Source organism: Penicillium subrubescens (genome assembly GCF_028828155.1).
Source record: "Penicillium subrubescens strain IBT 31985 chromosome Unknown utg000006l_segment0_segment0, whole genome shotgun sequence".
In the NCBI taxonomy this organism is placed as follows: domain Eukaryota; kingdom Fungi; phylum Ascomycota; class Eurotiomycetes; order Eurotiales; family Aspergillaceae; genus Penicillium; species Penicillium subrubescens.
The window spans coordinates 635,928-658,190 of NW_026643156.1; the positions used below are offsets into that span (position 1 = coordinate 635,928).

At 50.2% G+C, this 22,263-nt stretch overlaps 9 protein-coding genes across 9 annotated transcripts; 7 read left to right on the forward strand and 2 right to left on the reverse strand.

The window, feature by feature from the left end:
- Positions 1 to 581: 581 nt before the first annotated feature.
- N7473_008778 (uncharacterized protein) lies at positions 582 to 4,810 on the forward strand (the record flags this gene model as incomplete). The annotated part of the gene is made up of 5 exons (XM_057154718.1): positions 582 to 900; positions 960 to 1,418; positions 1,468 to 2,653; positions 2,708 to 4,165; positions 4,225 to 4,810. 5 exons carry the CDS (start codon positions 582 to 584, stop codon positions 4,808 to 4,810), a joined length of 4,008 nt encoding a protein of 1,335 aa, XP_057005848.1.
- Positions 4,811 to 9,753: 4,943 nt separating this feature from the next.
- N7473_008779 (uncharacterized protein) lies at positions 9,754 to 10,783 on the forward strand (the record flags this gene model as incomplete). The annotated part of the gene is made up of 2 exons (XM_057154719.1): positions 9,754 to 10,110; positions 10,178 to 10,783. The coding sequence occupies 2 exons, from the start codon at positions 9,754 to 9,756 to the stop codon at positions 10,781 to 10,783; spliced, it is 963 nt and encodes a 320-aa protein (XP_057005849.1).
- A 164-nt stretch (positions 10,784 to 10,947) lies between these two features.
- N7473_008780 (uncharacterized protein) lies at positions 10,948 to 11,464 on the forward strand (the record flags this gene model as incomplete). The annotated part of the gene is made up of 2 exons (XM_057154720.1): positions 10,948 to 11,341; positions 11,442 to 11,464. Coding segments are annotated over 2 exons (417 nt in total), but the record flags the coding sequence as incomplete, so codon positions are not given.
- Positions 11,465 to 13,209: 1,745 nt separating this feature from the next.
- Positions 13,210 to 13,542, reverse strand: N7473_008781 (uncharacterized protein; the record flags this gene model as incomplete). The annotated part of the gene is made up of 2 exons (XM_057154721.1): positions 13,210 to 13,256; positions 13,365 to 13,542. 2 exons carry the CDS (start codon positions 13,540 to 13,542, stop codon positions 13,210 to 13,212), a joined length of 225 nt encoding a protein of 74 aa, XP_057005851.1.
- An 862-nt stretch (positions 13,543 to 14,404) lies between these two features.
- On the forward strand, positions 14,405 to 16,099 carry N7473_008782 (putative amino acid permease family protein; the record flags this gene model as incomplete). The annotated part of the gene is made up of 2 exons (XM_057154722.1): positions 14,405 to 14,561; positions 14,637 to 16,099. 2 exons carry the CDS (start codon positions 14,405 to 14,407, stop codon positions 16,097 to 16,099), a joined length of 1,620 nt encoding a protein of 539 aa, XP_057005852.1.
- Positions 16,100 to 17,093: 994 nt separating this feature from the next.
- N7473_008783 (uncharacterized protein) lies at positions 17,094 to 17,291 on the reverse strand (the record flags this gene model as incomplete). The annotated part of the gene is made up of 1 exon (XM_057154723.1): positions 17,094 to 17,291. The coding sequence occupies one exon, from the start codon at positions 17,289 to 17,291 to the stop codon at positions 17,094 to 17,096; it is 198 nt and encodes a 65-aa protein (XP_057005853.1).
- A 61-nt stretch (positions 17,292 to 17,352) lies between these two features.
- On the forward strand, positions 17,353 to 18,876 carry N7473_008784 (uncharacterized protein; the record flags this gene model as incomplete). Its single annotated transcript, XM_057154724.1, has 4 exons — positions 17,353 to 17,800; positions 17,853 to 18,052; positions 18,081 to 18,256; positions 18,417 to 18,876. 4 exons carry the CDS (start codon positions 17,353 to 17,355, stop codon positions 18,874 to 18,876), a joined length of 1,284 nt encoding a protein of 427 aa, XP_057005854.1.
- Positions 18,877 to 19,637: 761 nt separating this feature from the next.
- N7473_008785 (uncharacterized protein) lies at positions 19,638 to 20,291 on the forward strand (the record flags this gene model as incomplete). The annotated part of the gene is made up of 1 exon (XM_057154725.1): positions 19,638 to 20,291. One exon carries the CDS (start codon positions 19,638 to 19,640, stop codon positions 20,289 to 20,291), a length of 654 nt encoding a protein of 217 aa, XP_057005855.1.
- Positions 20,292 to 21,132: 841 nt separating this feature from the next.
- Positions 21,133 to 22,158, forward strand: N7473_008786 (NAD(P)-dependent oxidoreductase; the record flags this gene model as incomplete). The annotated part of the gene is made up of 1 exon (XM_057154726.1): positions 21,133 to 22,158. One exon carries the CDS (start codon positions 21,133 to 21,135, stop codon positions 22,156 to 22,158), a length of 1,026 nt encoding a protein of 341 aa, XP_057005856.1.
- Between the last annotated feature and the right edge of the window lie 105 nt (positions 22,159 to 22,263).

Genomic DNA, 22,263 nt, shown 5'->3' on the forward strand with positions numbered 1-22,263 from the left:
CAGAACATCCTCCCTGCAGGAATCCAATCTACCGGTCGGAGACCTTCAAAAAGACGGAAAGCAACATCCAAGACAACTTAAACAAGCATCCACACCGATGGGCGCCGAAGGCACCGAGTCCGCACAGTCTGCATCAGTACCTGCATAAAAACTGGGGTTGATGATAGCTGCCAAAGCTCTTGGGGATATTTTGCCGAGGGAATTGTTCAATCAGAGATCAGTATCATCTAAACGGCGGAGTGTCGGAGACTCTGCAACGACCATTGTGATGAGGCGTCCGGACAACTTCTCCCCCTGGACGGTCTCACTGTCTCTAACGGAGCCTTGCAATTTCCAATTGTGTCCATTGTCGACTTTCCACGAGCAGTTGATTTTTGCACTTGCCAATCGTGTTCACTACCGAGTTTCCGCGCGCAATTGAAGCTAAGGAGTTCATTTTTCGCTGGCCGAGCCTTCAGCGATAGTTTGTAAGTCTTCACGGCTTCCAAGATGGGTATAAAAGGCCATCTACGCCTTGTAAAGTTGGATGTCTTCATCTTGCAAGGCACATCCAAGTCTAGTGTTACTGTCAGTAACTCAAGATGAAGTTTGCTGCAGCGGCTCTGGTCTCTCTGGGACTGTCTGGTGCCCATGCGCTTGTGGACATCCCTGCTGTGAGCAGCGTGGTCAGTTCTGCTCTCTCGGAATACTCTATCTATGTGACTCACGCACTCAATCCAACCGCGACCGCGACCAAAACTCCTGCTAAGGCGACCAACAATGTTGATATCCTTGCTCGTGGAGCTGTGTCAGACCCAGCCTACTGGTTGGCCGGTATCAGCCATCGCGGTGTTGCTGCATTCAACAGTAATCCGTCTACCTACACCGTCTTTCGAAATGTCAAGGACTATGGCGCAAAGGGTATGTCTCCAATAAAAATAGTCTGCAAGGACTGCGGTCTGATCTTAAAACACTCGCAGGTGATGGTGTGACTGACGACACCGCGGCCATTAACGCGGCCATTAGCGCCGGAGGACGGATTGGACCATCTAATGGTCAAACCTCTACAACCACTCCTGCCATTGTCTATTTCCCAGCTGGAACCTACATCATTTCCTCGTCCATCATTGATTACTATTTCACTCAGCTGATTGGTAACCCGAATGATCTCCCGGTTCTCAAGGCCAGCGCCAACTTTCCCTCAACCTGGATTATTGATGGAGATCAGTACCAAAGCACGGGAAATCAGGGTTGGGGGTCTACCAACGTCTTCTATCGTCAAATACGCAACTTTGTTCTTGACCTTACTGCTGTGCCGCCCACCGTGGGTGCCACCGGTATCCATTGGCCAACTGCCCAGGCGACCACCATTCAGAATGTCAAAATTCTGATGAGCTCGGCGTCCGGGACTCAGCACCAAGGGATATTCATTGAAAACGGTATGGCAGCTATCTATCTTCATATAGTGTTAATGCTAATAACGAGAAGGCTCTGGCGGTTTCATGTCTGATGTGACAACGGTTGGAGGTGCCTATGGACTCAACATCGGCAGCCAGCAGTTCACCATGCGAGGCTTGACAATCTCCAACGCAGTGGTTGGTATCAACCAGATTTGGAACTGGGGTTGGACCTACCAAGGACTGAACATCAACAACTGCGGCACTGCTATATCGATCTCTAATGGTGGAATCGACAACCAGGCGGTGGGATCAGTTGTCATCCTCGACAGTACCATTCAAAATACTTCCAAGTTCGTGGACACGGCATACACCAGCACTTCCTATAGCAACGGAAGTCTTTGGCTTGAGAACATACAGCTCAGCAATGTGGCCACGGCAGTACAGGATAATGGCAACGCCATCTTGGCCGGGTCCTCTGGCTCTATGACAATTAGCGGCTGGGGTCAAGGTCATAGCTATTCTCCAAGTGGTCCTCACAAGTTCCAAGGGCCCATGGAACCGGCTTCCCGACCTAGCGCTCTTCTGGCCAGCGGAACTTCTAACTATCTTACCCAGAGCAAGCCTCAGTATGAAGCTTCCCCCGTGGCCTCCTTTTTGAGTGTTCGCGCCGCCGGCGCTAAGGGAGATGGTCAGACAGATGACACGGCAGCCTTGAATGCTGCCCTGCAATCTGCTGCGGCATCCAACCAACTTCTTTATATCGACCAGGGAACTTACGTTGTCTCCGATACTCTCATGGTCCCAGCGGGCTCGCGCATCGTTGGCGAGGCCTATCCGGTTCTCCTGGCAACTGGTAGCAACTTCGCAAACATCAATCAACCCAAAGCAGTGGTCCAAATTGGCAATGCTGGGGACTCCGGCCTTTTCCAGTGGTCGGATACCATCGTTGGAACTCGTGGCTCGACTCCCGGTGCGATCTTGGTTGAGTGGAATCTGGCTGCCACCGCAGGCTCTGGCATGTGGGACGTCCATTCCCGTATTGGTGGTTTTGCTGGATCAAACCTTCAAGTTCAGCAGTGCCCGACAACCACTGCGGTCTCTTCCGCATGCGAAGCCGCTTATATGTCCCTTTGGGTCCGATCAAGCGCCAAGAATGTGTACTTGGAGAATGTTTGGCTGTGGACAGCAGACCATGATATGGATAGTCCGGCCAACACCCAAATCTCCGTATACACAGGCCGTGGGCTCCTCGTTGAAGGAAGCAATATCTGGCTGTGAGTAACAGATGCCCCAATACCAACGGAAATATACTAACCCAATCACTAAAGGTATGGAACCGCCGTTGAGCACCATTCCTTGTACCAATATCAATTCTCTGGTGCATCCAACATTGTTGCGGGATTCATCCAGACCGAGACGCCGTATTGGCAGCCAAACCCCGACGCCGCCCATGGACCTTATTCAGTCAGCTCCTCTCTTCGGGACCCTGTCTACACCGGTGGTGACGCGTTTGGCCTCCGTATCCTCGATACTCAACAAATCAGCATCTACGGCGCCGGCTTGTACAGCTTCTTCAACAACTATATCGGCACGTGCTCAGCTTATCCGACTCCCGAGAACTGCCAGGCTGCCATTTTCAGCATTGAAGGCAGCACCAGCGGCTTGAAGGTTTTCGCGTTGAGCACTGTTGGTACGATCAACCAGGTGATTCAGGATGGTACGGTGTTGGCCTTGGCTAGCGATAACCTTGCGGCCTATGCTGAGACCATCGCCTACCTGGCTCCTGCTGCCGGAACCGGCTCAAACAGCACGACTACATCCTTGACCACCTCAATCTCTTCTACCATGACCATGTCCGGTTCGACAACTCTAGCCACATCCGTTTCTTCTAAATCGGCCACTTCCACCGCTCCAGTTACTACCGGGTGGGCACTGGTGGGTTGCTACACCGACAACGTTTCTGAACGCGCCCTCCCTAGCGGGATCCCCGTACCCGGCGGAGCATCGAAGATGACTGTGGAGGCTTGCCAGGCTGGTTGCCAGGCTCTTGGCTTCACTCTCGCTGGTTTGGAGTATGCCGGTGAGTGTTATTGTGGCAACCAGGTGCAGGGCGGAAATGGACCTGCCCCCGACGGCAATGCTCAGTGCAACATGGCTTGTAATGGTGATTCGACGGAAACTTGTGGAGGGCCGAACCGACTGGACTTGTACACATACGGCAGGCAAACTGCCACAACCGCGTTTACGACTACTGCCACGGCAAGCTCGACTGTATCAACCGTCTCAGCTACTTCGGGGACTGCTTCGGCTACTTCTACCTCTGGAGCAACTGGATGGGTTTCGCTGGGTTGCTACACTGACAACATCTCTGAACGCGCCCTCCCTAGCGGGATCCCCGTACCTGGCGGAGCATCGAAGATGACTGTGGAAGCTTGCCAGGCTGGTTGCCAGGCTCTTGGCTTCACTTTCGCTGGTGTGGAGTATGCCGATGAGTGCTATTGTGGTAACCAGGTGCAGGGCGGAAATGGTCCTGCCCCCGATGGCAATGCTCAGTGCAACATGGCTTGTACTGGTGCTTCGAGCGAAACTTGTGGAGGCCCTAACAGATTGAACCTCTACCAGTACACTTCATCGACTACTCCAGTGGCTAAGCGTGGTCTTGCGTACAACAACAACAACCCGCAAGATAACGCCATGTATACGACCTTCTTCGCCGGCAATAGCAAGATCTCCTGGGGCTATGATTGGGGATTCCCATCCAATGGTCTACCATCTGCTTGGGAATTGTAAGTTGTGCATGTGTTTACATGCAAGGAACCTCGAGCTGACCAGTTTCACTTTCCAGTGTTCCTATGCTCTGGGGCCTCCCCAGTGGTGCCGACCCAGACTGGACTGCTGCCGTTAAAACCGCCGACACCAAGCATATTCTTGGCTTCAATGAACCTGACCTTATATATTCCGCCTCTTCTAACATTCTGCCTGCGGCAGCTGCGCAGGGCTATATGACTTACATGCAGCCATTTGCCGGGTCTGTTAAGATAGGCATGCCGAGCGTCCTGTGGAACAACGTTGGCTCATCCTCCGGTGGTAACTACAACACGAAGCAGTGGACGAACTACTTCCTTGGCAACTGTACTAGCTGTACTTTGGACTTCGGAGCGATTCACTGGTATCAGGACTGCAACGCTGCGTGGTTCAAGGGCAATGTCACCGATGCCCACGCAACTCTTAACCTGCCCATTTGGGTTACTGAGTTCCAGTGCTACGGTACTGACGCACAGCAGATTGCATTCTTGCAAGATGTTTTGCCCTGGATGGACAGCCAGCCCTACGTTGAGCGATACGCCTACTTCGGAGTCTTCCCAGGCTACCTCCTTAACAGTGACGGCACTGCTTTGTCAGATATCGGAAAGGCATATGCCAGCGCCTGAATGAGTCCTCTCTGACTGGGGTGTGATTATCAGTGAAAGGGAAAGTAACATCGCGAAGATATCGTGAGAGAAGGAGTGTGTGCGTCTATGCCTATTTTTCATTTGTCAGAGTTGAACATTTGTCCCGGGAAATGGAGTGGTAACTTATCACTCGAATGTTCTGGGTCGTGGCCAATCCATTTTTGTATGTACTTTAGTTTGTGCTCTTACTTTTGTCTTACATATTCGCGGGCCTCGGCAGCTTTTACTTTCATCCCGAGGTCCTGCTCCACCAGGTAAGGAGACCTCAACGTGCCCCTTGGCCCCCTTGCACGGATTTTTCCTTCATCAATCAATGAATTCTTTTATGTCATCTTCTTGTTCATCATTTCCGTTTCTCCCATTCGTCAATTGTGCAAACTAGACACTATCAACCCAAATAGGTTTCTCCTCGTATCGCGACATACAGCATATATGGTGATAAATCCTTACGTACACGAGATAACACTAATGTATAGCTATCCAACCTGATTGTGTTGTTATTGGGTGGATTAAGTGGACTCCTAGGCACCTCGATTAGTTGGCTATTCTTGATCGGCTTCAATAGTGATGGGCAAACAGGGTCATCAGAAGGGAAATAAAAGATTATGCCCTATCTCGCACCCAACTCTGATGAAAGTCGTGATCCATGTATAAAACGTGTGTACTTAAGATAGGGTTGCCCGGCCGATCGGCCGAGTCAAAAGTTAGACGGGCTATCGGTCCCGGCAGGCAAGCATTGCATAAAATTCCAAGCCTGACAGTATTGGGCGATGCAGCTCCGATTCTGACAGGCCTCACAAAAAGACATTTTGACTGTGAAATTTGAAAACGATTCCATCAGCCATGGTCTCAGTCGGTCCCTCGCAATTCCGACGACTAATATTTTCTGCCGCTTCTATTAAACGCTTGTAAGGTCCCCCATAACACAAATCCGGGGAAAATTGTTTACTGTGGATGTGCAGTGCGGGGCTGATCCGATCGGTCGGATTGTCTGTTCGTAGTACGTCGAGCTTATCGCGCAAGGATGCATCGATCTTGGGGACTAAGTCGTTGACAGCAGATGTCACTGCTGTGATTGTGTCCATGCTCATAAGCTAAAGTGAATGAACTCTTGCTTAGGTGATTGACACTGCAGTATAATCGATAGTGTATGGATGCGGGGCATCCTCGCCGTGAGTTGCGGCACGATTTTGGACGAGCAGGACACAAGTTTCACATCCAGGAGAGCTGTTTCGTTTTGCATATGCAATGGAGAGAAGCTGACTCTGCGATCCAACTACTAGGATATCCTTTTCATCGTCAGTCTCACTTGTTGTTTTGTTCAAACCGGAAACTTCTTACTATGCAGACTTGTCATGAGCCAATCATCATGATTTCGAGAATGAATCGACCCGATGATATGTTATGGCTCACAGAGGAAGAGACCGTATCATTCGGCAATGAAAATTACCACGAATCTTATTGTACCCCTGCACACCGAGAGGCCTGTATCGTGCAACAGACTTTACCGACACAACAGACCGAGCCTGTCCTGAAGAAACACGACAACACAGGTCCAAACTACCCTGACATCACAGCGGTAATAACATTATCCCCCCATAAACACCATCAAATAGACCACGTCCCAGTAGCTGCCGACGTAGATCCCGCCACGGAAGCCATAATCCGGGGAAATCCGCCTGAAGTCGGCAGTGCGATCCATTCACGATCCGTGGATGCCCAGTTGACGATTGACACGATTTGATTCAATCTAGAGCCCGACAATGACAGCTCTCCACCCGGACTGACAGCTTTCCGCGTGGACCGACCCTAGCCAGGTACTGTGCTGGAAAAATTGGCTGGGTAAAAAAAGAAAAGAAAAAGAAAAGGGGGGTCGATGACAGCAGTGGCATTTGGGCTAGGGCAACGGTCAGCTTGCAGGAGGGACTAGTTAGTTTGACGGCATTGCTCCACCCGGGTCGGTGCCGGGGCCGGCTGTTTAGGGCGGCTTAGTGAAATCGTAAGTGGTAGGCCAAGGTTGAGGGTGAATGTAGATCTGGTGAGGCTGTCAGATGTGATCTTTAGAATTGGAATGACTTGCCAGTGTAGAAATTCGTAAATGTGAATGATTGGAATGTGTTTGTTGCGAGATAATCAACAGGTAAATCTAATTGGTATTGCCAGATTTCGCATTCTGTCAACCACAATCTCAATCCCATATCACGGAAACCTAATCGCGATGCAAATTCCTCACCTGAGCCTCAATCGTGCCAACTCCTCCCTCTCATCAGGAGACCACCAGCAGCATTCTCACCATTCTCACCACAACAACCAAAACCATTACCAAAACCATTCACCGATAAAACATTCCTCCTGCCACTCCAGATCTCCCATCCCGGATTCACTTCGTGTCTTCAACAGAAACACCTGTCACGAGGCCATCAAAATGCTCCGTCCCACATAAAACCAGAAAATCTCGGTAGACCACGGGCTCAAAAACCCCGTTTCTTAACGCCCACGTTGAAAGGAAACAAAACATCCGGATCACCCCACGGCTTAACGTGGCAACGCCACGGGAGCTGTAGTTACTAGTTAGAGGCCTTGGGTGGCCCAGGGCTGGGTCAGCGGATTTAGGAGTACTGGGAGTGGTCCGTTGAATGGGTTCCACTGCGGACGGACGGACGGACGGGGTGCACTAGATTGCGCCTAATCGGTGTTGCTAAGATAGTGTACCGAGATTGAGGATTAGCTTACATACTACAATTTTGGATACAGTGTGAAGTGAGTGTAAAGGGTATAGTGTACGGAGAGAGTTGCCTCCACTTGTTTCTAGTTTCCACCGGGTGAGATGCACGGGCTCGGAATTGGGTCCGTAGGTACTGGTAGGTCCCGCAAATTCTGATGCAGCAGTGAACATACTGTAGCAGCAGGAGGGGTATACAGTATGTGCATGATTTGTTAGGGGTACCTAGGACAGTGATCGTGCTGGGATACGTACATATTTTGGTACTAAGAGAAAGAAGCAGCGACAAGGGAATTGGTATGGATGAATGGGACATCTCTCGTACGAATAAAAGGTATACTCTTGGAGTATCATCCTTCTCGCACGAATCATTAGATCCTGCCACCGGGCGGTTGGCATCTACAGTGTGTCATGTGTCGGGTTCCCGAGGTTTAACAGGGTTTTGTTTAGCGAGAACCACGACCATTTCCACCACCACTCTAGCAAGGTATATTCCATGATTGAAGATAGATTGAAGAATTAAGGGAATATTGCGCCCTGCACAAACCCTGTCCAAGTATGATGAGAGTGGCTTTTCCGCCAAAAAAGGCTGTTCCTGCTGAAACGTACTATCGGGTACACTACAAGGTACACTACAAGGGAAACTACAAGGGATACTTGCATCTTGCATTTCTGCACTCGATGAAAATCCCTGTCGAGTCGAGTCCAGACTGATCTTCAGCGTAGCAAATTTTGTGTTAGTCAGTACTAGGTAGCATGCTTTTTGCATTATGCAGTATGTATGCATCGAGGACTATTTTGCATGGTTTGCTTCGCTATTCCCCATGTCTTGTTGCCTCTGCCAAAATACTGTACATGATTGCATCCCGGCCAACTGCAGAAAGTCTGCTTTATTCTGTAACGGGCCTAACGGCCCTGGGTGTCCAACTGAATATGCATGTGTCATATTTGGCCTGACAGGTTGAGGTGCAGCGGATCGCCCGCGTCATGCAGGGTTACCAGGCGAGTTAGCAGTTGGAATTGGAACAGAAGTAACTGTGTAGTGAGAAGGAAATGAACTTTTCCGGCCAGGGGGAGGACAGAAGCGACAATTAGCAAATTATAATTAGTTAAGTGATGAGAGAGTACGGTGTCGGTACTCTATGCCTCAAAAATGTGCACTACGTACATGTATTCAATGCTCTAGACAAAGGCCACGACTTGGAATAACCGTTGAGCTGTCGGGCCCGAGACTCGGCCGGAACAAAAGTCTTGGCACTTGCCGAGTAAGCGGATCCAGTGGTTATTCGCGGGTTTTCGGCCCCACCCGGTGACATTTGCGCCCCACGTTAGTTAAGTTAGTAGTGACTTTTCATTTCTCCAATTATAGAGGGAGTTACAGTACTAACGTAGGAGGCCACACTGTATACGGGACCAGTTTCAGTTTTGCTATGAAAACGGGACCTCCTACACTCAACACTCGGAATTGATTACGGCTGATCGACTCCCCTCGGAGCCGGCCGAGGACCTTGTCAATATGCTTTCTGATGGCTAAGGTGATCTCGGTTCGATTGCACCGAGCGAATCGCATTCTTCAAAATGATAATCTCGACCTTTTGTCTCTAGCTTGCCCGGAACACCTACACCATTTACGGCCGGGAGGAGACAGGGTCTAGTAACGACTGGAATGGACGAGTGGATTCTCTTTTTCTACTCAATCAATTAATCAATTAATCAATTATCATTTTCTTTTCCAATCGGGTCGATTCTGTTTTCGACCTGCCAGAAAACCTGACATCACAAGTCAATTCTTCTCGGCTGTCAGGCTCGGCCAACCCAAAGGACAAAGGACAACAGACGAATTGAGTCGTCATCCGGTCCGGCTTCTTCCCCTTGGTCCGTTACAGTTTTTTTCCCTGTCCTTTTTCGATCTTGTCTGCTCGAGAAAAATCGGAGCAATATATAACGGTCCTGACATGGCCGATGGGAAACGTGATTCTTGTTTTGTTTCCATGGTTCATCATCCAAAACATTATCGTCCTCGATCCTCTTTATCATCATCTTTGATACTATATATTTCTCCTCCCCGGCTCCCGCTACCCAACTCCAGTCTACAATCACAACAACATCCAACAGCCAGGCTACAGCATAACATCGACGTACCTTTGACTCGTGCCACCGATATATATATTCTGCCACTCACTGCCAATATCTTCCTTACATGATCGCCACATCCTATCGACGTGATCCAACCATGGCATTCAATCGCACCGCCTTATCCAATCTCTCCCTTGAAGACGAGAGATACCTCAACCAACAATTAAGTCCACAGTCGCGTCCCATGGAGCTCTTCCCCACGACCAAAGCTTCCGACCCTCTGCCCGGCAATTGGTCCTACGACAGCGCCATTGACCTGTTCTCCTTGAACCCCGCCGAAATGGACCCCGTTTCATTCGACTTTGCAGATAGCTTGACCAATGCCGACTCGAAAGATCTTTTCATGGATTCATTCGGTACACCAACTGCTATCAGCGGATTCAGCATGCCCACAGCCGAAGATACCGTCTCGCTCTCTTCAGTATGACATCACCCCAATTATACCACATGCAAGCATCCAAAAATCCAGGACTAACCTTATTACCCAGGACCTCGACAGCGACGACCAATCCTGGTCAATGAGTGCCCGCCCCTCAATCGACATGACCTCCCCAACATCCACAAAACCAACCACCCGCGCCTCCATCACCAGCACATCACCGACAACGTCAACATCATCAACCCGCTGGTCCTCAAGCCCCGAAATAAAACCCCAACAATACAACCCTCCACAAACCCGCACCGACAAACGCCGCAAAACCCGCAGTCTCTCCGACGAATCCAACACCTCTTCCTCCTCTGCCCAACAACCCCCATCAACATCAGCATCAATCGCACAAGACCCCCAAGGCCGCAATGCCGCCAAACGCGCCGCCCACAACATCATCGAAAAGCGCTACCGCACAAACATGAACGCCAAGTTCCTCGCCCTGGAAAAAGCCATTTCGCCCGCTGGCGTGCAGAAATCTTCGCGTGCGGCAGGCGTCGGAGCGGGAGCGGGGTCATTGAAGAAATCGGAGATTTTGAGTAATGCGTTGGCGTATATTGAGCGGATTCAGCAGGAGAATATGGCTGTGCAGAAGGAGTTGGCGATGTTTAAGCAGGGGATTGTTCCTGGTGGGATGTGGAGGGGTTCGAAGCATGGTCGGTCGTGAATGGAGGGCTGACATCGTTGACTCGACTCGACTCGACGCTTTCCTCGATTATTTCGTTTTGCATATTGCTTTTATTTGTTTCTCTTGGCTTGTGCTCATGACCGTGACGTGCGATATATAACTAGAGGTTCTTGCAATCCCCGCTGGCGGGCGGAGTTTTTCTCATGGTTTCTGGTTCAGGCACTCTCGTTCTGGTCATGGTCATGAAGACGGTCTGTATTTCTGGCTCTCTCCTTGTTTGGGTTGGATCGGCGTTTGGAGAGACGTGGACAAGTCTCGTGGATTCGGTGTTTTATTCGGATTATGCTTATGCTTATGCATTTTGGTCGTTCGGCCACTCTCCCATCATCATCATCGCTGTGATATTTGTGTCATGCTCGAGTCCTGGTGACAACAACAACAACAACAACAACAACAACAACAACAACAACAACAACAACAACAACAACAACAACAACAACAACAACAACAACAACAACAAAAGTGTCATTGTGTTTGTGCTTGTGCTTTGGCTTTCTGTGTTCGAGATTCCCCTACTTGACTTTTCATTATCAGTCGGTGTTTCCGACAGTGGTTCAAGCATTAATATAATTACCAAGACTCGGATGATTCATACAAACTTCTTCGCTTCGTGAAAAATTCTCACACTGGTGAATAGACTGCCTGGGGGATGCCGCGTGGGTAAGGCGGCGATGGATTGAATCGAAGCTGTGGCGTTGACTGACTGACGTGCTCAGCCTGGGTATAGCTGGGATGGCATGATGCTAACGAGGTAAGTGTGGGTTCATCACGAATTTTTCAAATTAGTTGAGTCAGTCGAGGTGATTCGAGCTGTTTTTCACACACGTGCTGCCGGCCTTCCTGATTGGGAAAAAGTCGCGCCGGGTAGACTTCAGAGGATTCGATACATAAGAAGCATGATAAGTGCTTTCAATCACCTATTTCCTTCCAAATTCACTGACAAGGTAGTGATCAAGTTGCATAGTCCTTTTCACAAGATCGGGTGCTGGTTATCTTCGAATTCGAATGCAGTCGAGTCCTGACCAACATCGTCCACTTTCGTCTTTGAGCTAGCTCTAGGCCAACTCAGCCTAGCACAACGAGGAAATGCCAGGAGTCGCCCCTAAGCGGTAACAAATGTCCGAGACTAATGCTGTGCCACATTAATGGTTACGCAGAGTCCTTTTCTCTCACGCACGACGGGCGTGTAACCATCTCAGACAAGGAAGCAAGCCGACTAAAGCACCCTCCCACTGGGGAACTCACTTTCTCGCTTCACCCAGGCACTCGGCGAGATCCGTACATCGGCGTCGGAGAACCTATCAATTAGTCACAGCAAACACCACTCCTTCCATTTCAATTGCTAATACCCCGGATTGATAGAAGTACCGCGACGGGAAATAACCCATCCAACAAGCGCCACATCACGAAACGCAAAAAGAACGCATCAAATGACAGACATTTTCCCGGAATCTCACCGTCTCACCATCGGTGTTATTCATGCCGGTTACTCAAGATATTTGGAGATCAAAACAAGGTCTGCCAACAGACGCTGGTGGCTCGGGGCTCAGGCCTCCAGCGCGGGTATCGGCTCGGATAATCAAACTCAGAGGCTGATCTGGCTATACATGCCTAAAAGGGTTTGGCATGGCTGCATGGTGCCTGACTATCGTCGGCACGGCAAAGCCTCAAAGGTTGATCGTGAAGCAGACAGGATGTGCACGTTCGGGGGATATCGTGAAGATACAATGTTGACCGACATGTTGACTCTTTGACGAAAACACGTCGAGGTAATTCCCCTCACCCCGCATTCCATACCCATCGATCTCGAGTCTATCCCAACTCCAGGCATACACAGACCCAGACGAAAACACCCATCTCCATTCGACAGCTTCCCAAAAGGGGAAAGAGAAGGAGAAATTCTCAAGACCGAGCGGCGATACAGACCAATGATGGGACACGAACAGATCTGGATAGCCTCCGGCGCAAACGTCCCGGATCGACCAGCTACGAACGTGGATTCGGAATGGGTTTGTGCTATGTAATAATCAACATCGCCCGCGGCCAAGCTCATGCTGATCGTTCCGCCACATTCAATGGATAAGTGCCTCTATTCCAGTTTAGGCCCCTCTTGAACGTCAGAAGTGGATCCATTTTCATCTGGGTCCCCCAGATATCTCGGCAACCAGGGTATCAATACCGGTGCCTGCCTGGTTGAATCGCATGAATTACATCCTTTGGTCGCTTCCCCGATGTCTTGGCGGGTCATTTTCCTCCGGAAAACAAATCGTCACACGATCGGGTCTTCACGATTCTGAACCCAGCTAGACATTTGACTTGGACTAACGGCCTAGCACTAGCTAGACATCGGCTGCGCCTAGGAGAGGAATTGAGTTTGCGGTCCTTGGACATACTCTATATGGACATTAGGCCTGTGATCTGTGATCCGGCATCGGGATATCGACACCACTGACTATGGAGATTTGTCTGGATACTCAGATACCGGATTGACTGTTTGATAGGCATGATATCGGTTTCGTGTCTGCCTTTGTCCACAGTGTCTGTCATGTCAGTCTCATACATCCCAGCGGACTTTTTGCCGCTGCCGCGATAACGGGCTTATCGATCCGCATGGACTTGCTGTTTTGGGATTGGCATTGCCACTGAAGACCCGGCGATGTTGGCATGGCAGGAGGGCGGCTGCAAGGTTTTGGAGGCGTTTGCATGGTCTCTATTGGATTATAGGGCAGGAATGACATGGTAGGTGGGAGTGCAGTTTCTCTTGCCACCGAGGAACTGATGAGAATGTTTGTTGGGGTGTATGGGCTTCCTATAGTCCCTACCCGGGCGCATTCACAGTCACTTGCAGCTATACAAACCAAACAGAATACATCGCTCAAATACCATATGTCTCTTCAATACATGACCATCCACTTCCATTCCCGATAATGACTATTCAACTCGAAATATGATATTGCCTATCACTATTCTTATCAAAGTGGATCACCTCCCAAGATGCAAAGATGCAAAGAACTGGGCCCTCGGCCCACTGCAGGAGGTCCTGCCGAGGGCGGAACGCAACCCCCCGCAAAAAAAAAATTCCAGACGACACGCGATGAGCATTTCCATTACCAACAGTTCACAAGTCCATGACCAATCTCTGCGAAGTCGACTATTGACCCCGTGAATTCTTGTCTGAGGAGCCATTCTCATTGGCCCATCCCTCCCCAGCTTTATCTGTGCCGCCCCCGTATTTTCCCTGGGGCACAATCCAGTGACAGATACCAGCAACCACGACCCAGGGCCTGGTCTCCCGCTTAGCCCAGCCTTCTTTTCTTAGGTTTTTCTCGCTGAAAGGTCCATTATTCTGTGGAGGACCAAGCAGTGACTACTCAGAGGGAGAACCTACCCACGGACAGCGAGTAAAAGAGGGGGTCGATCAATCGTGATTCGCAAGCTATATAGAAACGCGGCTTAGTCCCCCCATCCCATCTCTCTCCCTCCCCCCTTCTCTGTTCCCCCACAACCTTGCAGGCAGAAAATGGGCGCGCGGTTTACTGTCTTGCCCCGTGAATCGATCTTTATTACCTCCGGCTGAAGGAAGTCAAGTCTCACCAAGTTATGGACGTGGAATCAAACTCGCCTCCCCTTAAGGTGCCGCTCGACAATGATCAGGATGTGCAGGATGCTACCGACCTCGCAGGGATGGGCCATGCCCAGGCGTTGACCCGCAAATTCAGTATCTGGAGCATGCTTGCACTGGCTTTTTGTGTTCTAGGTATGTGGCGAGTGTATAGGGGTTTTGAGTGAAAAATGCTGGACAATTAACTAACTCTTTGATTCTCTTTGATAGGAACCTACTCTACTTTTGCTCAAGATCTCAGCAGCGGTCTTACCAATGGCGGTCCCATTACTATCCTCTGGGGTCTGGTGCTGGTCACTGGCTGCAATTTATGTGTTGCGCTCTCCCTGGGCGAATTGACTAGCAGCATGCCCACGGCTCTCGGCCAGGCATACTGGGTATATCGACTGTGGAGCACCCCTCTGGGCCGCTTCGTCTCGTACATGTGTGCTTGGATCAACACCTTTGGATGGTGGACGCTCACCGCGTCGCAGGTCGCTTTCATGACCGAGTTCATTCTCGGCATGAGGACGATGTTCAATCCAGACTGGACAGGTAACAGCCAGGGCTGGCTCAACTTTGTCGTCTTCATCGCCGTCGTCTTCCTTCTCACCCTTGTCAACGTGGTCAGCTGTCGTCGCGAGCAGATCCTCCCGTGGATCAACAACTTCGTCGGCGTCTGGTTCGCCGGTCTCTTCGTCGTCATGTCCCTCGTCATGCTGATCTGCGTGGGCGTTAAGAGCGACCTCTCCTTCCAACCTGGCAAATTCGTCTTCGGCACCTGGATCAACCAGACCGGCTGGCCCGACGGTATCACCTGGTTCACCGGTCTCGTCCAGGCCGCCTACGGTCTGACCGCATTCGACTCCGTCATCCACATGGTCGAAGAAATCCCCAACCCACGCCGCAACGCACCCCGCGTCATCTGGATGGCCGTTCTCTTCGGCGCCATCACCGGTTTCATCTTCATGGTAGTCTGCCTATTCTGCATCCAGAGCGTGGACAATGTCACAAACGCCGACCTCCCCTTCATGGAACTCATGCTCGAAACCGTCGGCCTAAAGGGCGGCACCACCCTCCTCGCCTTATTCATCTTCAACGGCGTCGGCCAGGGCATCGGCATCCTTACCACCGCCTCCCGTCTAACCTGGGGTTTCGCCCGCGACGGCGGTCTCCCCTTCAGCCGGTACTTCAGCCACGTCGATCCCGTCTGGCAAGTCCCCGTCCGCGCCCTCTGGGGCCAGGGCGTGGTCATCGCCATCGTCGGCATCCTCTACCTCTTCGCCAACACCGTCCTCGAAGCCATTCTCTCCGTCAGCACCATCGCGCTGACAGTCTCCTACGCCATGCCCATCATGGCCCTGCTCGTCGTTGGCCGCGACAAGTTGCCTGACGGTGGCTCCGCGGGTCTCGGTCGCTGGGGTCCGTGGCTCAACTGGACCAGTGTCGTGTACTGCGTTATCACGACTGTTTTCTTCCTGTTCCCCGGTGGTCCTAACCCGGCCCCTAGTGATATGAACTACGCTATTGCTGTGTTTGGTGTTATGTTGGTCATTGCGATTGCGTTTTGGTTTATTCAGGGTAGTCGCACTTATCTCCAGACTGATGATGCTATTGCGCAGATGTTCTATGCCCAGCATTTGGAGAATGAGGAGGAGACTGTTGAGCCTAGGTCTGAGGCGGGTTCGAAGTAGAGTTGGTATGTGTGTGATTGGGTTAGATCGAGTAAAGGATTGGGATAGATGCGGTGGTGTTAGGGTCTCTCGGCTTTGGCTGGGACATACAGTATTCGTTGAGGCGTGAGGCCTGTTTGTACATAAGGCGTCGTCATTGTTGATATTGTTGTATCTGTCAACAGAATTAATTTGAATATATTCTTTTGCAATCGTGGACGGTGTTCATCTGATCGCTGGCCCTATGGGTCACATGACCCATAACTATCTAGATCAGAGTCTCATTAGAACTTGGCTTCCCAGGCATCTTTGAAACCCAGAGTATTCTTGTTTCTTTCTACTTCTTGCTAGTCCAATAGAATGCCAGAAACGGTCATGCAAAGTTAAAAATGGCTCCGCAGGTGGGTCTGTTGAGCCTAGATAATCTTGAGCTAAAGATAGAGCTGTAAGTGCCAACGTTACCTGATGCAGGGCTGAACATTATTCACTTTGCACTTCCTACGTGTCTGAGTTCCCGGGTTTACAGTTCCTGACTTCCAACCCAAAACACTGAAAGTCGGCTTCGCATGGTTTATCATGGGGTCTGTCGCATTTAGCGAGAGAAACTCCGGGGTCCAGGTGGCGATCAACCAAGGATCAATACACATCTCACAAGGGAAATCTCATTGAAGACCCCACATGCAGAGTTGAGTTGGCTAACAGCCCCTCTATAGAAGTACCAGAGCTCCGCCCCAGTCCTGTCTCAACCGTCCCATTTCCACAAGATCCAGATTTTGTCGGTCGAGATGCCATTATTGATCAGATGGCCCAAATGGCCTCTATCCTGGGCTCACAGTTAGCCCTCGCTGGCCTAGGCGATGTCGGGTTAGGATACAACAATGCAGGGAGAGCTTTAGTTGCTCCAACGCTGACTGATGAGCAGGAAGACGCAACTCGCTATTGAGTACTGTCATAGGCTTCGAAAGAAATCGCCAGACACTTGGATCTTCTGGGTTCATGCCAGCAATGCCGCCCGTTATGAAAAAGTCTTCGCGATTTGGCCGACTGAGCTAAAATTCCTGAGGCAGGATCCAAAGGTCGCCAGCTCGTTGGCAACTGGCTTCAAGACGAAAAGATCGGCAATTGGGTTCTCATCCTTGATAAAGTGGACGATGATGAGCTTCTTCGCAAACCACTTCGCTGAGCAATCCAGGCAATTGGCATAGAAAGCCATAGGGACATGCAGAGCTACACCCCAGAAAAGCCGCCGCTTAGATACTTCCTCGAATCTTCAAATGGTTCCAATGTTAGCGACAAGTCGAAACAGAGGACTTTCCTCGGATATCTGTTATAAATATCTCATCAAAGTCCGACCGATGAACGAAGTCGAAGCGGGAGATCTGCTACGGAAGAAGCTTGTTATATCCGCAGAGCTGGAGGATATGGAAAAACCAGTCAAGACCCTCGATTTTATCCCGCTGGCAATTGTACTAGCCGCCGCCTACATAACCCATCGCTCACCGTTTTGTTCACTCTCGCAGTACCTGAACAAAATTGAGCACAGTGACCAGGAAGCAGCCAAAATACTCAATCATGAGGCAGGTCTGCTGTGTCGAGATTGGGAAGCGAAAAATTCCGTATTGATGACCTGGCAAATCTCGTTTGGGTACATTCGAAGAGTTGAACCTTCGGCAGCGGACCTCCTTTCTCTCATGCATTTCTTCGATCGTCAAGGGATTCCTCGTGATCTTCTACTTGCTCGGCAAATTCAGGAAATAAATTCCTTGGACGAGAGACCCGGAGAATTTTGGTGTCACTACCCCTATCGCTGATACCGAGTATCGATTGGACAGCGATATCATAACCCTCAGAGATTTTTCGCTAATTTCAGTAGGGAGGGACCCGGCATTTCTCGCGATGCATCGACTGGTGCAATTGACTGTACGGGCATGGCTAAAGAACCGTGATCAGCTCGAGAGGTGGAAGGATCAGCTCGTCCATATCTTGTGGGGTCACTTTACAGCTGAAGGAGATGAAAATTGGGAAACGTGCCAACACCTCTTTCCCCATGTCCAACAAATTTGGCCAGGATCATCTTGACACGCTAGTGGCCATGGATAACCTCGCAAAGACATACATGAAGCAGGAACGATGGGAAGAAGCTAGTCAACTCATTGAACAAGTGATGATGGCTCTCGAGTCAAGTTTCGGCCAGAGCGATCCCGGCCGCACTGATCCCGGCCGCACACTAGCAACCATGACCGATTTAGCCTTGACATACAACCGCCAAGGCCGCTTTGAAGAGGCTGAAAAGCTCGACATCCAAATCAAATAGATGCTGCGGACAATCGACTCTCAGTCATGATAATCCCTTCAAGCTATCAAGCTTTGCGAACCTGGCGTGGTCCCTGTGGAATCTAGGCCGACACGAGGCGGCCGAGCAGCTCGAGTTGCAGGTGATGGAGACAAGAATGACAAAGCTTGGTGCAGACCACCCTAATATGATGGCTAGCAAGACCATTCTATCATCTTTATGGGAAGCTACTGGCCGACATTTCGAAGCAATTGCCTTTCTCAGAGACTGCGTGGCCAAGCAGAAGAAAGTTTTCGGTCCTGATTATCCTCGTACCTTGTCTCGTTCTATGAAGCTCCTGGAGTGGGGAATGAAGGGTCTAACTCTTGCTGATCGATCAATCTACCCCCTCTGTCATTGTTCTTCATTGGGTGGACTCGAATTTTCTGGGTTTCTTCAAGCGAGCAGTCCAAATGTTTGCGTGATTGGCCCTTTATGCAAAAAATACCTAACTGTCCACTGTTGATAGTATCAGTACCGTAGAGCGGGTTACATCCGAACAGTCCAAGACCTTAATAAAAATAGATTATTGGATGCGAAGGAGGATACTCAGAGCCATTATATGCAGGCGCATTCACCTCGGTTTGGTGGCAGGCAAGATATGGTCTGAGATTACATACAACGCAGCCTTAACGGGGGCGAGCAATGGTGGCAGGACGCGAGGTGATGAGGGCTACGAACCCATAAATTTTACAGCTAGTACTTTTCAAAATAGCGCCAAGTCCCTTGCCTGGCTGACCTGCCTGAGCTGAATGAAAACGTTACATTTTTACGATCGCCTTGGCGTTAAGGTTTAAGGTAGTCCCACCGTACGAGACATGGAAGCCAATTCCGAATACCTAAATATGCTTGACTACGCACATTCATTCGGCAACTACTCCGTATTCAGCCCCCATTTTCTTGCTCAGGTACAAATGCCTGGCTCACCATTCATTTCAAGAAAAGCGGCTCGCCCGCGACCGTGGCTGCCACACTTGCATCCTAACTGGTTGGTGGTACATTGAATACGAGCGATCTGCATGCCCAGACCCCAGATTTGGCATAACGAGGAGTCAAGAATAACACAAAAGGTTAAGAGCCTCTTGGGCAATTCCGCATAAAAAGGGAGAACGCCCCGCTGAACCAGACGATCTTCGTGTTTGTTTTTGCGATTTCACACCTTAATTGTTCCCTCTCCACAAAAAAGCGACTCCGTACTGCGACAATTATACACGCTACACCACCCAAATGAAGTCATCAGCTCTCCTCGCCATGGCAGTCTCAATTGCCCCCCTCGCAGCTGCATGGGAAATCAAATGGAACGATGCTGATGACAATGACCACACTAAATCCGGCCATGGTCCCAGCGACTGCATCAAGATCGATAACCCTAAGGGTCATCTATTCAAAATCGATGCCCAGGGCGAAACGGATATCAACATGCTTCTTTTCACCAACAGTGCCTGCTCCGGTGAGGCGGCGGGCAAGGCCACGGATGTTTTCTCCAAGGACGCTTCTAAGGATCTTCTTGGCTTCAAGGTCGTGAGCCTTTCGTCGACGACGGGCTCGGGAAATTCTACTACCACAACCGGAGGATCCACGGCTACCGGCCACAATGCTACGACGACGGGAACAACGGCGACAACGAAGACCAGCGGTTCAACTCGCGCTTCTTCTACCGGTGGTAGCACTAGCGCTGGGTCAAAGAGCACTCAGACGACAGCCGTGACAAGCGCGGCTGCGACCACGAGCTCTCAAGCCTCGAGCAGCGCTTCTTCCACGAGCTCGAGTGCGACCAGTGCCAGCACATCAAATGCGGCTGTTCGGGTGGCAGGTTCCAATGCGGATATGGTGAAGGGAGTTCTGGGTGGTATTGTTGGGCTGGCGGCATGGATAATCTAGATCTAAGGTCGGATCTCAATATCCTTGAAGCCATAATTTAGCAATTCTATGTCGTCCATGTTTCCTTTTTTTGTTTTGACCAAGGCAAGCCAGACGCCACCTATAATTATTTCTTATTCCTAATATTTTTGAGTCACTGCGTGGAAGAGAATTTGCAAAGGGTCCTCCGCCGTTGAAAATGAAGCAGAGAAAGATAAATGACTCCAGCCACGTGTCACTCGAGCAAGACTTGTGACTATCCTCAACGATCAGCGCCTAATCGATATTTGAAGTGAAATATCTTGCTTTTAAATAGAGACCAAATGCCGCGGACAGCCGACAATTCACGGATTTTGTATGTGGATATTCGCGCCCTGTAATTGACACGGTGTGGGGAAGGCCCCACAATTAGGGATGAGAACCATGATCCAGTCTGCGCGGTACATATCTTGCGGTACCCACTGCAATGCAACTCCGAGGATAGAAATGCCCAAGGTAAAGGTTTCTCAGACGTTGAGAAGAATCGCCTTGAGATAACAGAATCCACTTATCAATATCCAGGTTTCCTGAACAGATTGCCGTCTAAGCAGACTTTATGCGGCGAACAGAACCGGCCGCTGGAGACAATTCTTATCACTATCATTGACTATTCCTACGATGTATAGAAAGAATCCCTCAAGATAGACAGACTACTATTGATTGCAATCTATACTTGGCTCCACAAAGGTCTGGATTCCGGCTTCGGCTCACTCAAGGTTCCCAAGTCGCGCCTTCAAAATTCATGTCTATAAGCCCAGCGAGCGGCTATTATCGGGATCGCTAACTCGATATATCCTCTTGCAAGGAGAGGCTTCGATATGAAATGTCTGGTTTCCATACGTGTTTCTACATATCATTTCCTGAACCGTCGACTCCACCGAAAACTTCTACCCCCATAACCGACTCGTGGCAAGTTATTCACATCGCCTACCTTCCATCCACATCGACGACCCGCCAACTCACCATCCACTGGGCTAGCCCATCAGATATGCGGCTTGGCTTCTTAGGGCTTGGGGTCATGGGCACCCCAATGGCCCGTAACCTCGCCAAGAAATATCCTGTCATGGCCTGGAATCGAAGTCCTGCCAAATATGCATCATTCAAGCAAACTGACGCGGTTTCATTTGCAGAAACACCCGTCAAAGTTGTGCAAAGCTCAGACATTATCTTTGTAATGCTCTTCAACGCCCCAGCAATCCAGTCAATCCTAACCACCGATTTCAAACGGGCTCTTTCGGACAAAGTATTAGTCAATACTAGCTCAGTGTCGGTCGAATTCAGCGAGTTTCTTGATCAAGAGATCCGAAAAGCTGGTGGACAATTTGTGGAGATGCCAGTCAGTGGCAGCAAGGTTCCTGCTGAAGAAGGTCACCTCGTTGGCATGATGGCTGGAGATCCCGACCTCGCCAAGACTATCAAACCTTACGTTGAACCCATCACACGCTCTGCTGTTTACTGCGGTCCAATCGGTTCCGGCTTGAAGACAAAGTACGCCATCAACTCATTACTGATTGCTCTCACCGTTGGATTGGCAGAGTCTATGAACCTGGCCAAAGCCCAGGGCCTTGATCTTGAAGCTTTCGGAAAAGTCGTGGCGGCGAGTCCTATGGCGTCGGCATATTCCCATATTAAAGTCAGCAAGATGCTAAGCCAGGACTGGTCTCCACAGGCTTCGCTGAAGGATTGTTATAATAGCACGCAGCTCATTCAGTCTGCTGCTATTTCAGCGAACGTAAAATCGCCACTGATGGATGTGTGTGGGAATTTATACGCCCAGGCGATGGAATCGGCTCTGGGAGAAGAAGATATGATTGCAATTGCTAAACAGATCGGGGATCGTGAAGGATAGTCTCCTTGATTACAGTTCCGGCTCTTTTGTCTTCCCAGCGTGTTGTCATATACGTTTCTACAAATAGCTGCGGGAGTGAGTCCCCGGTTATCCAACTTAAAACCA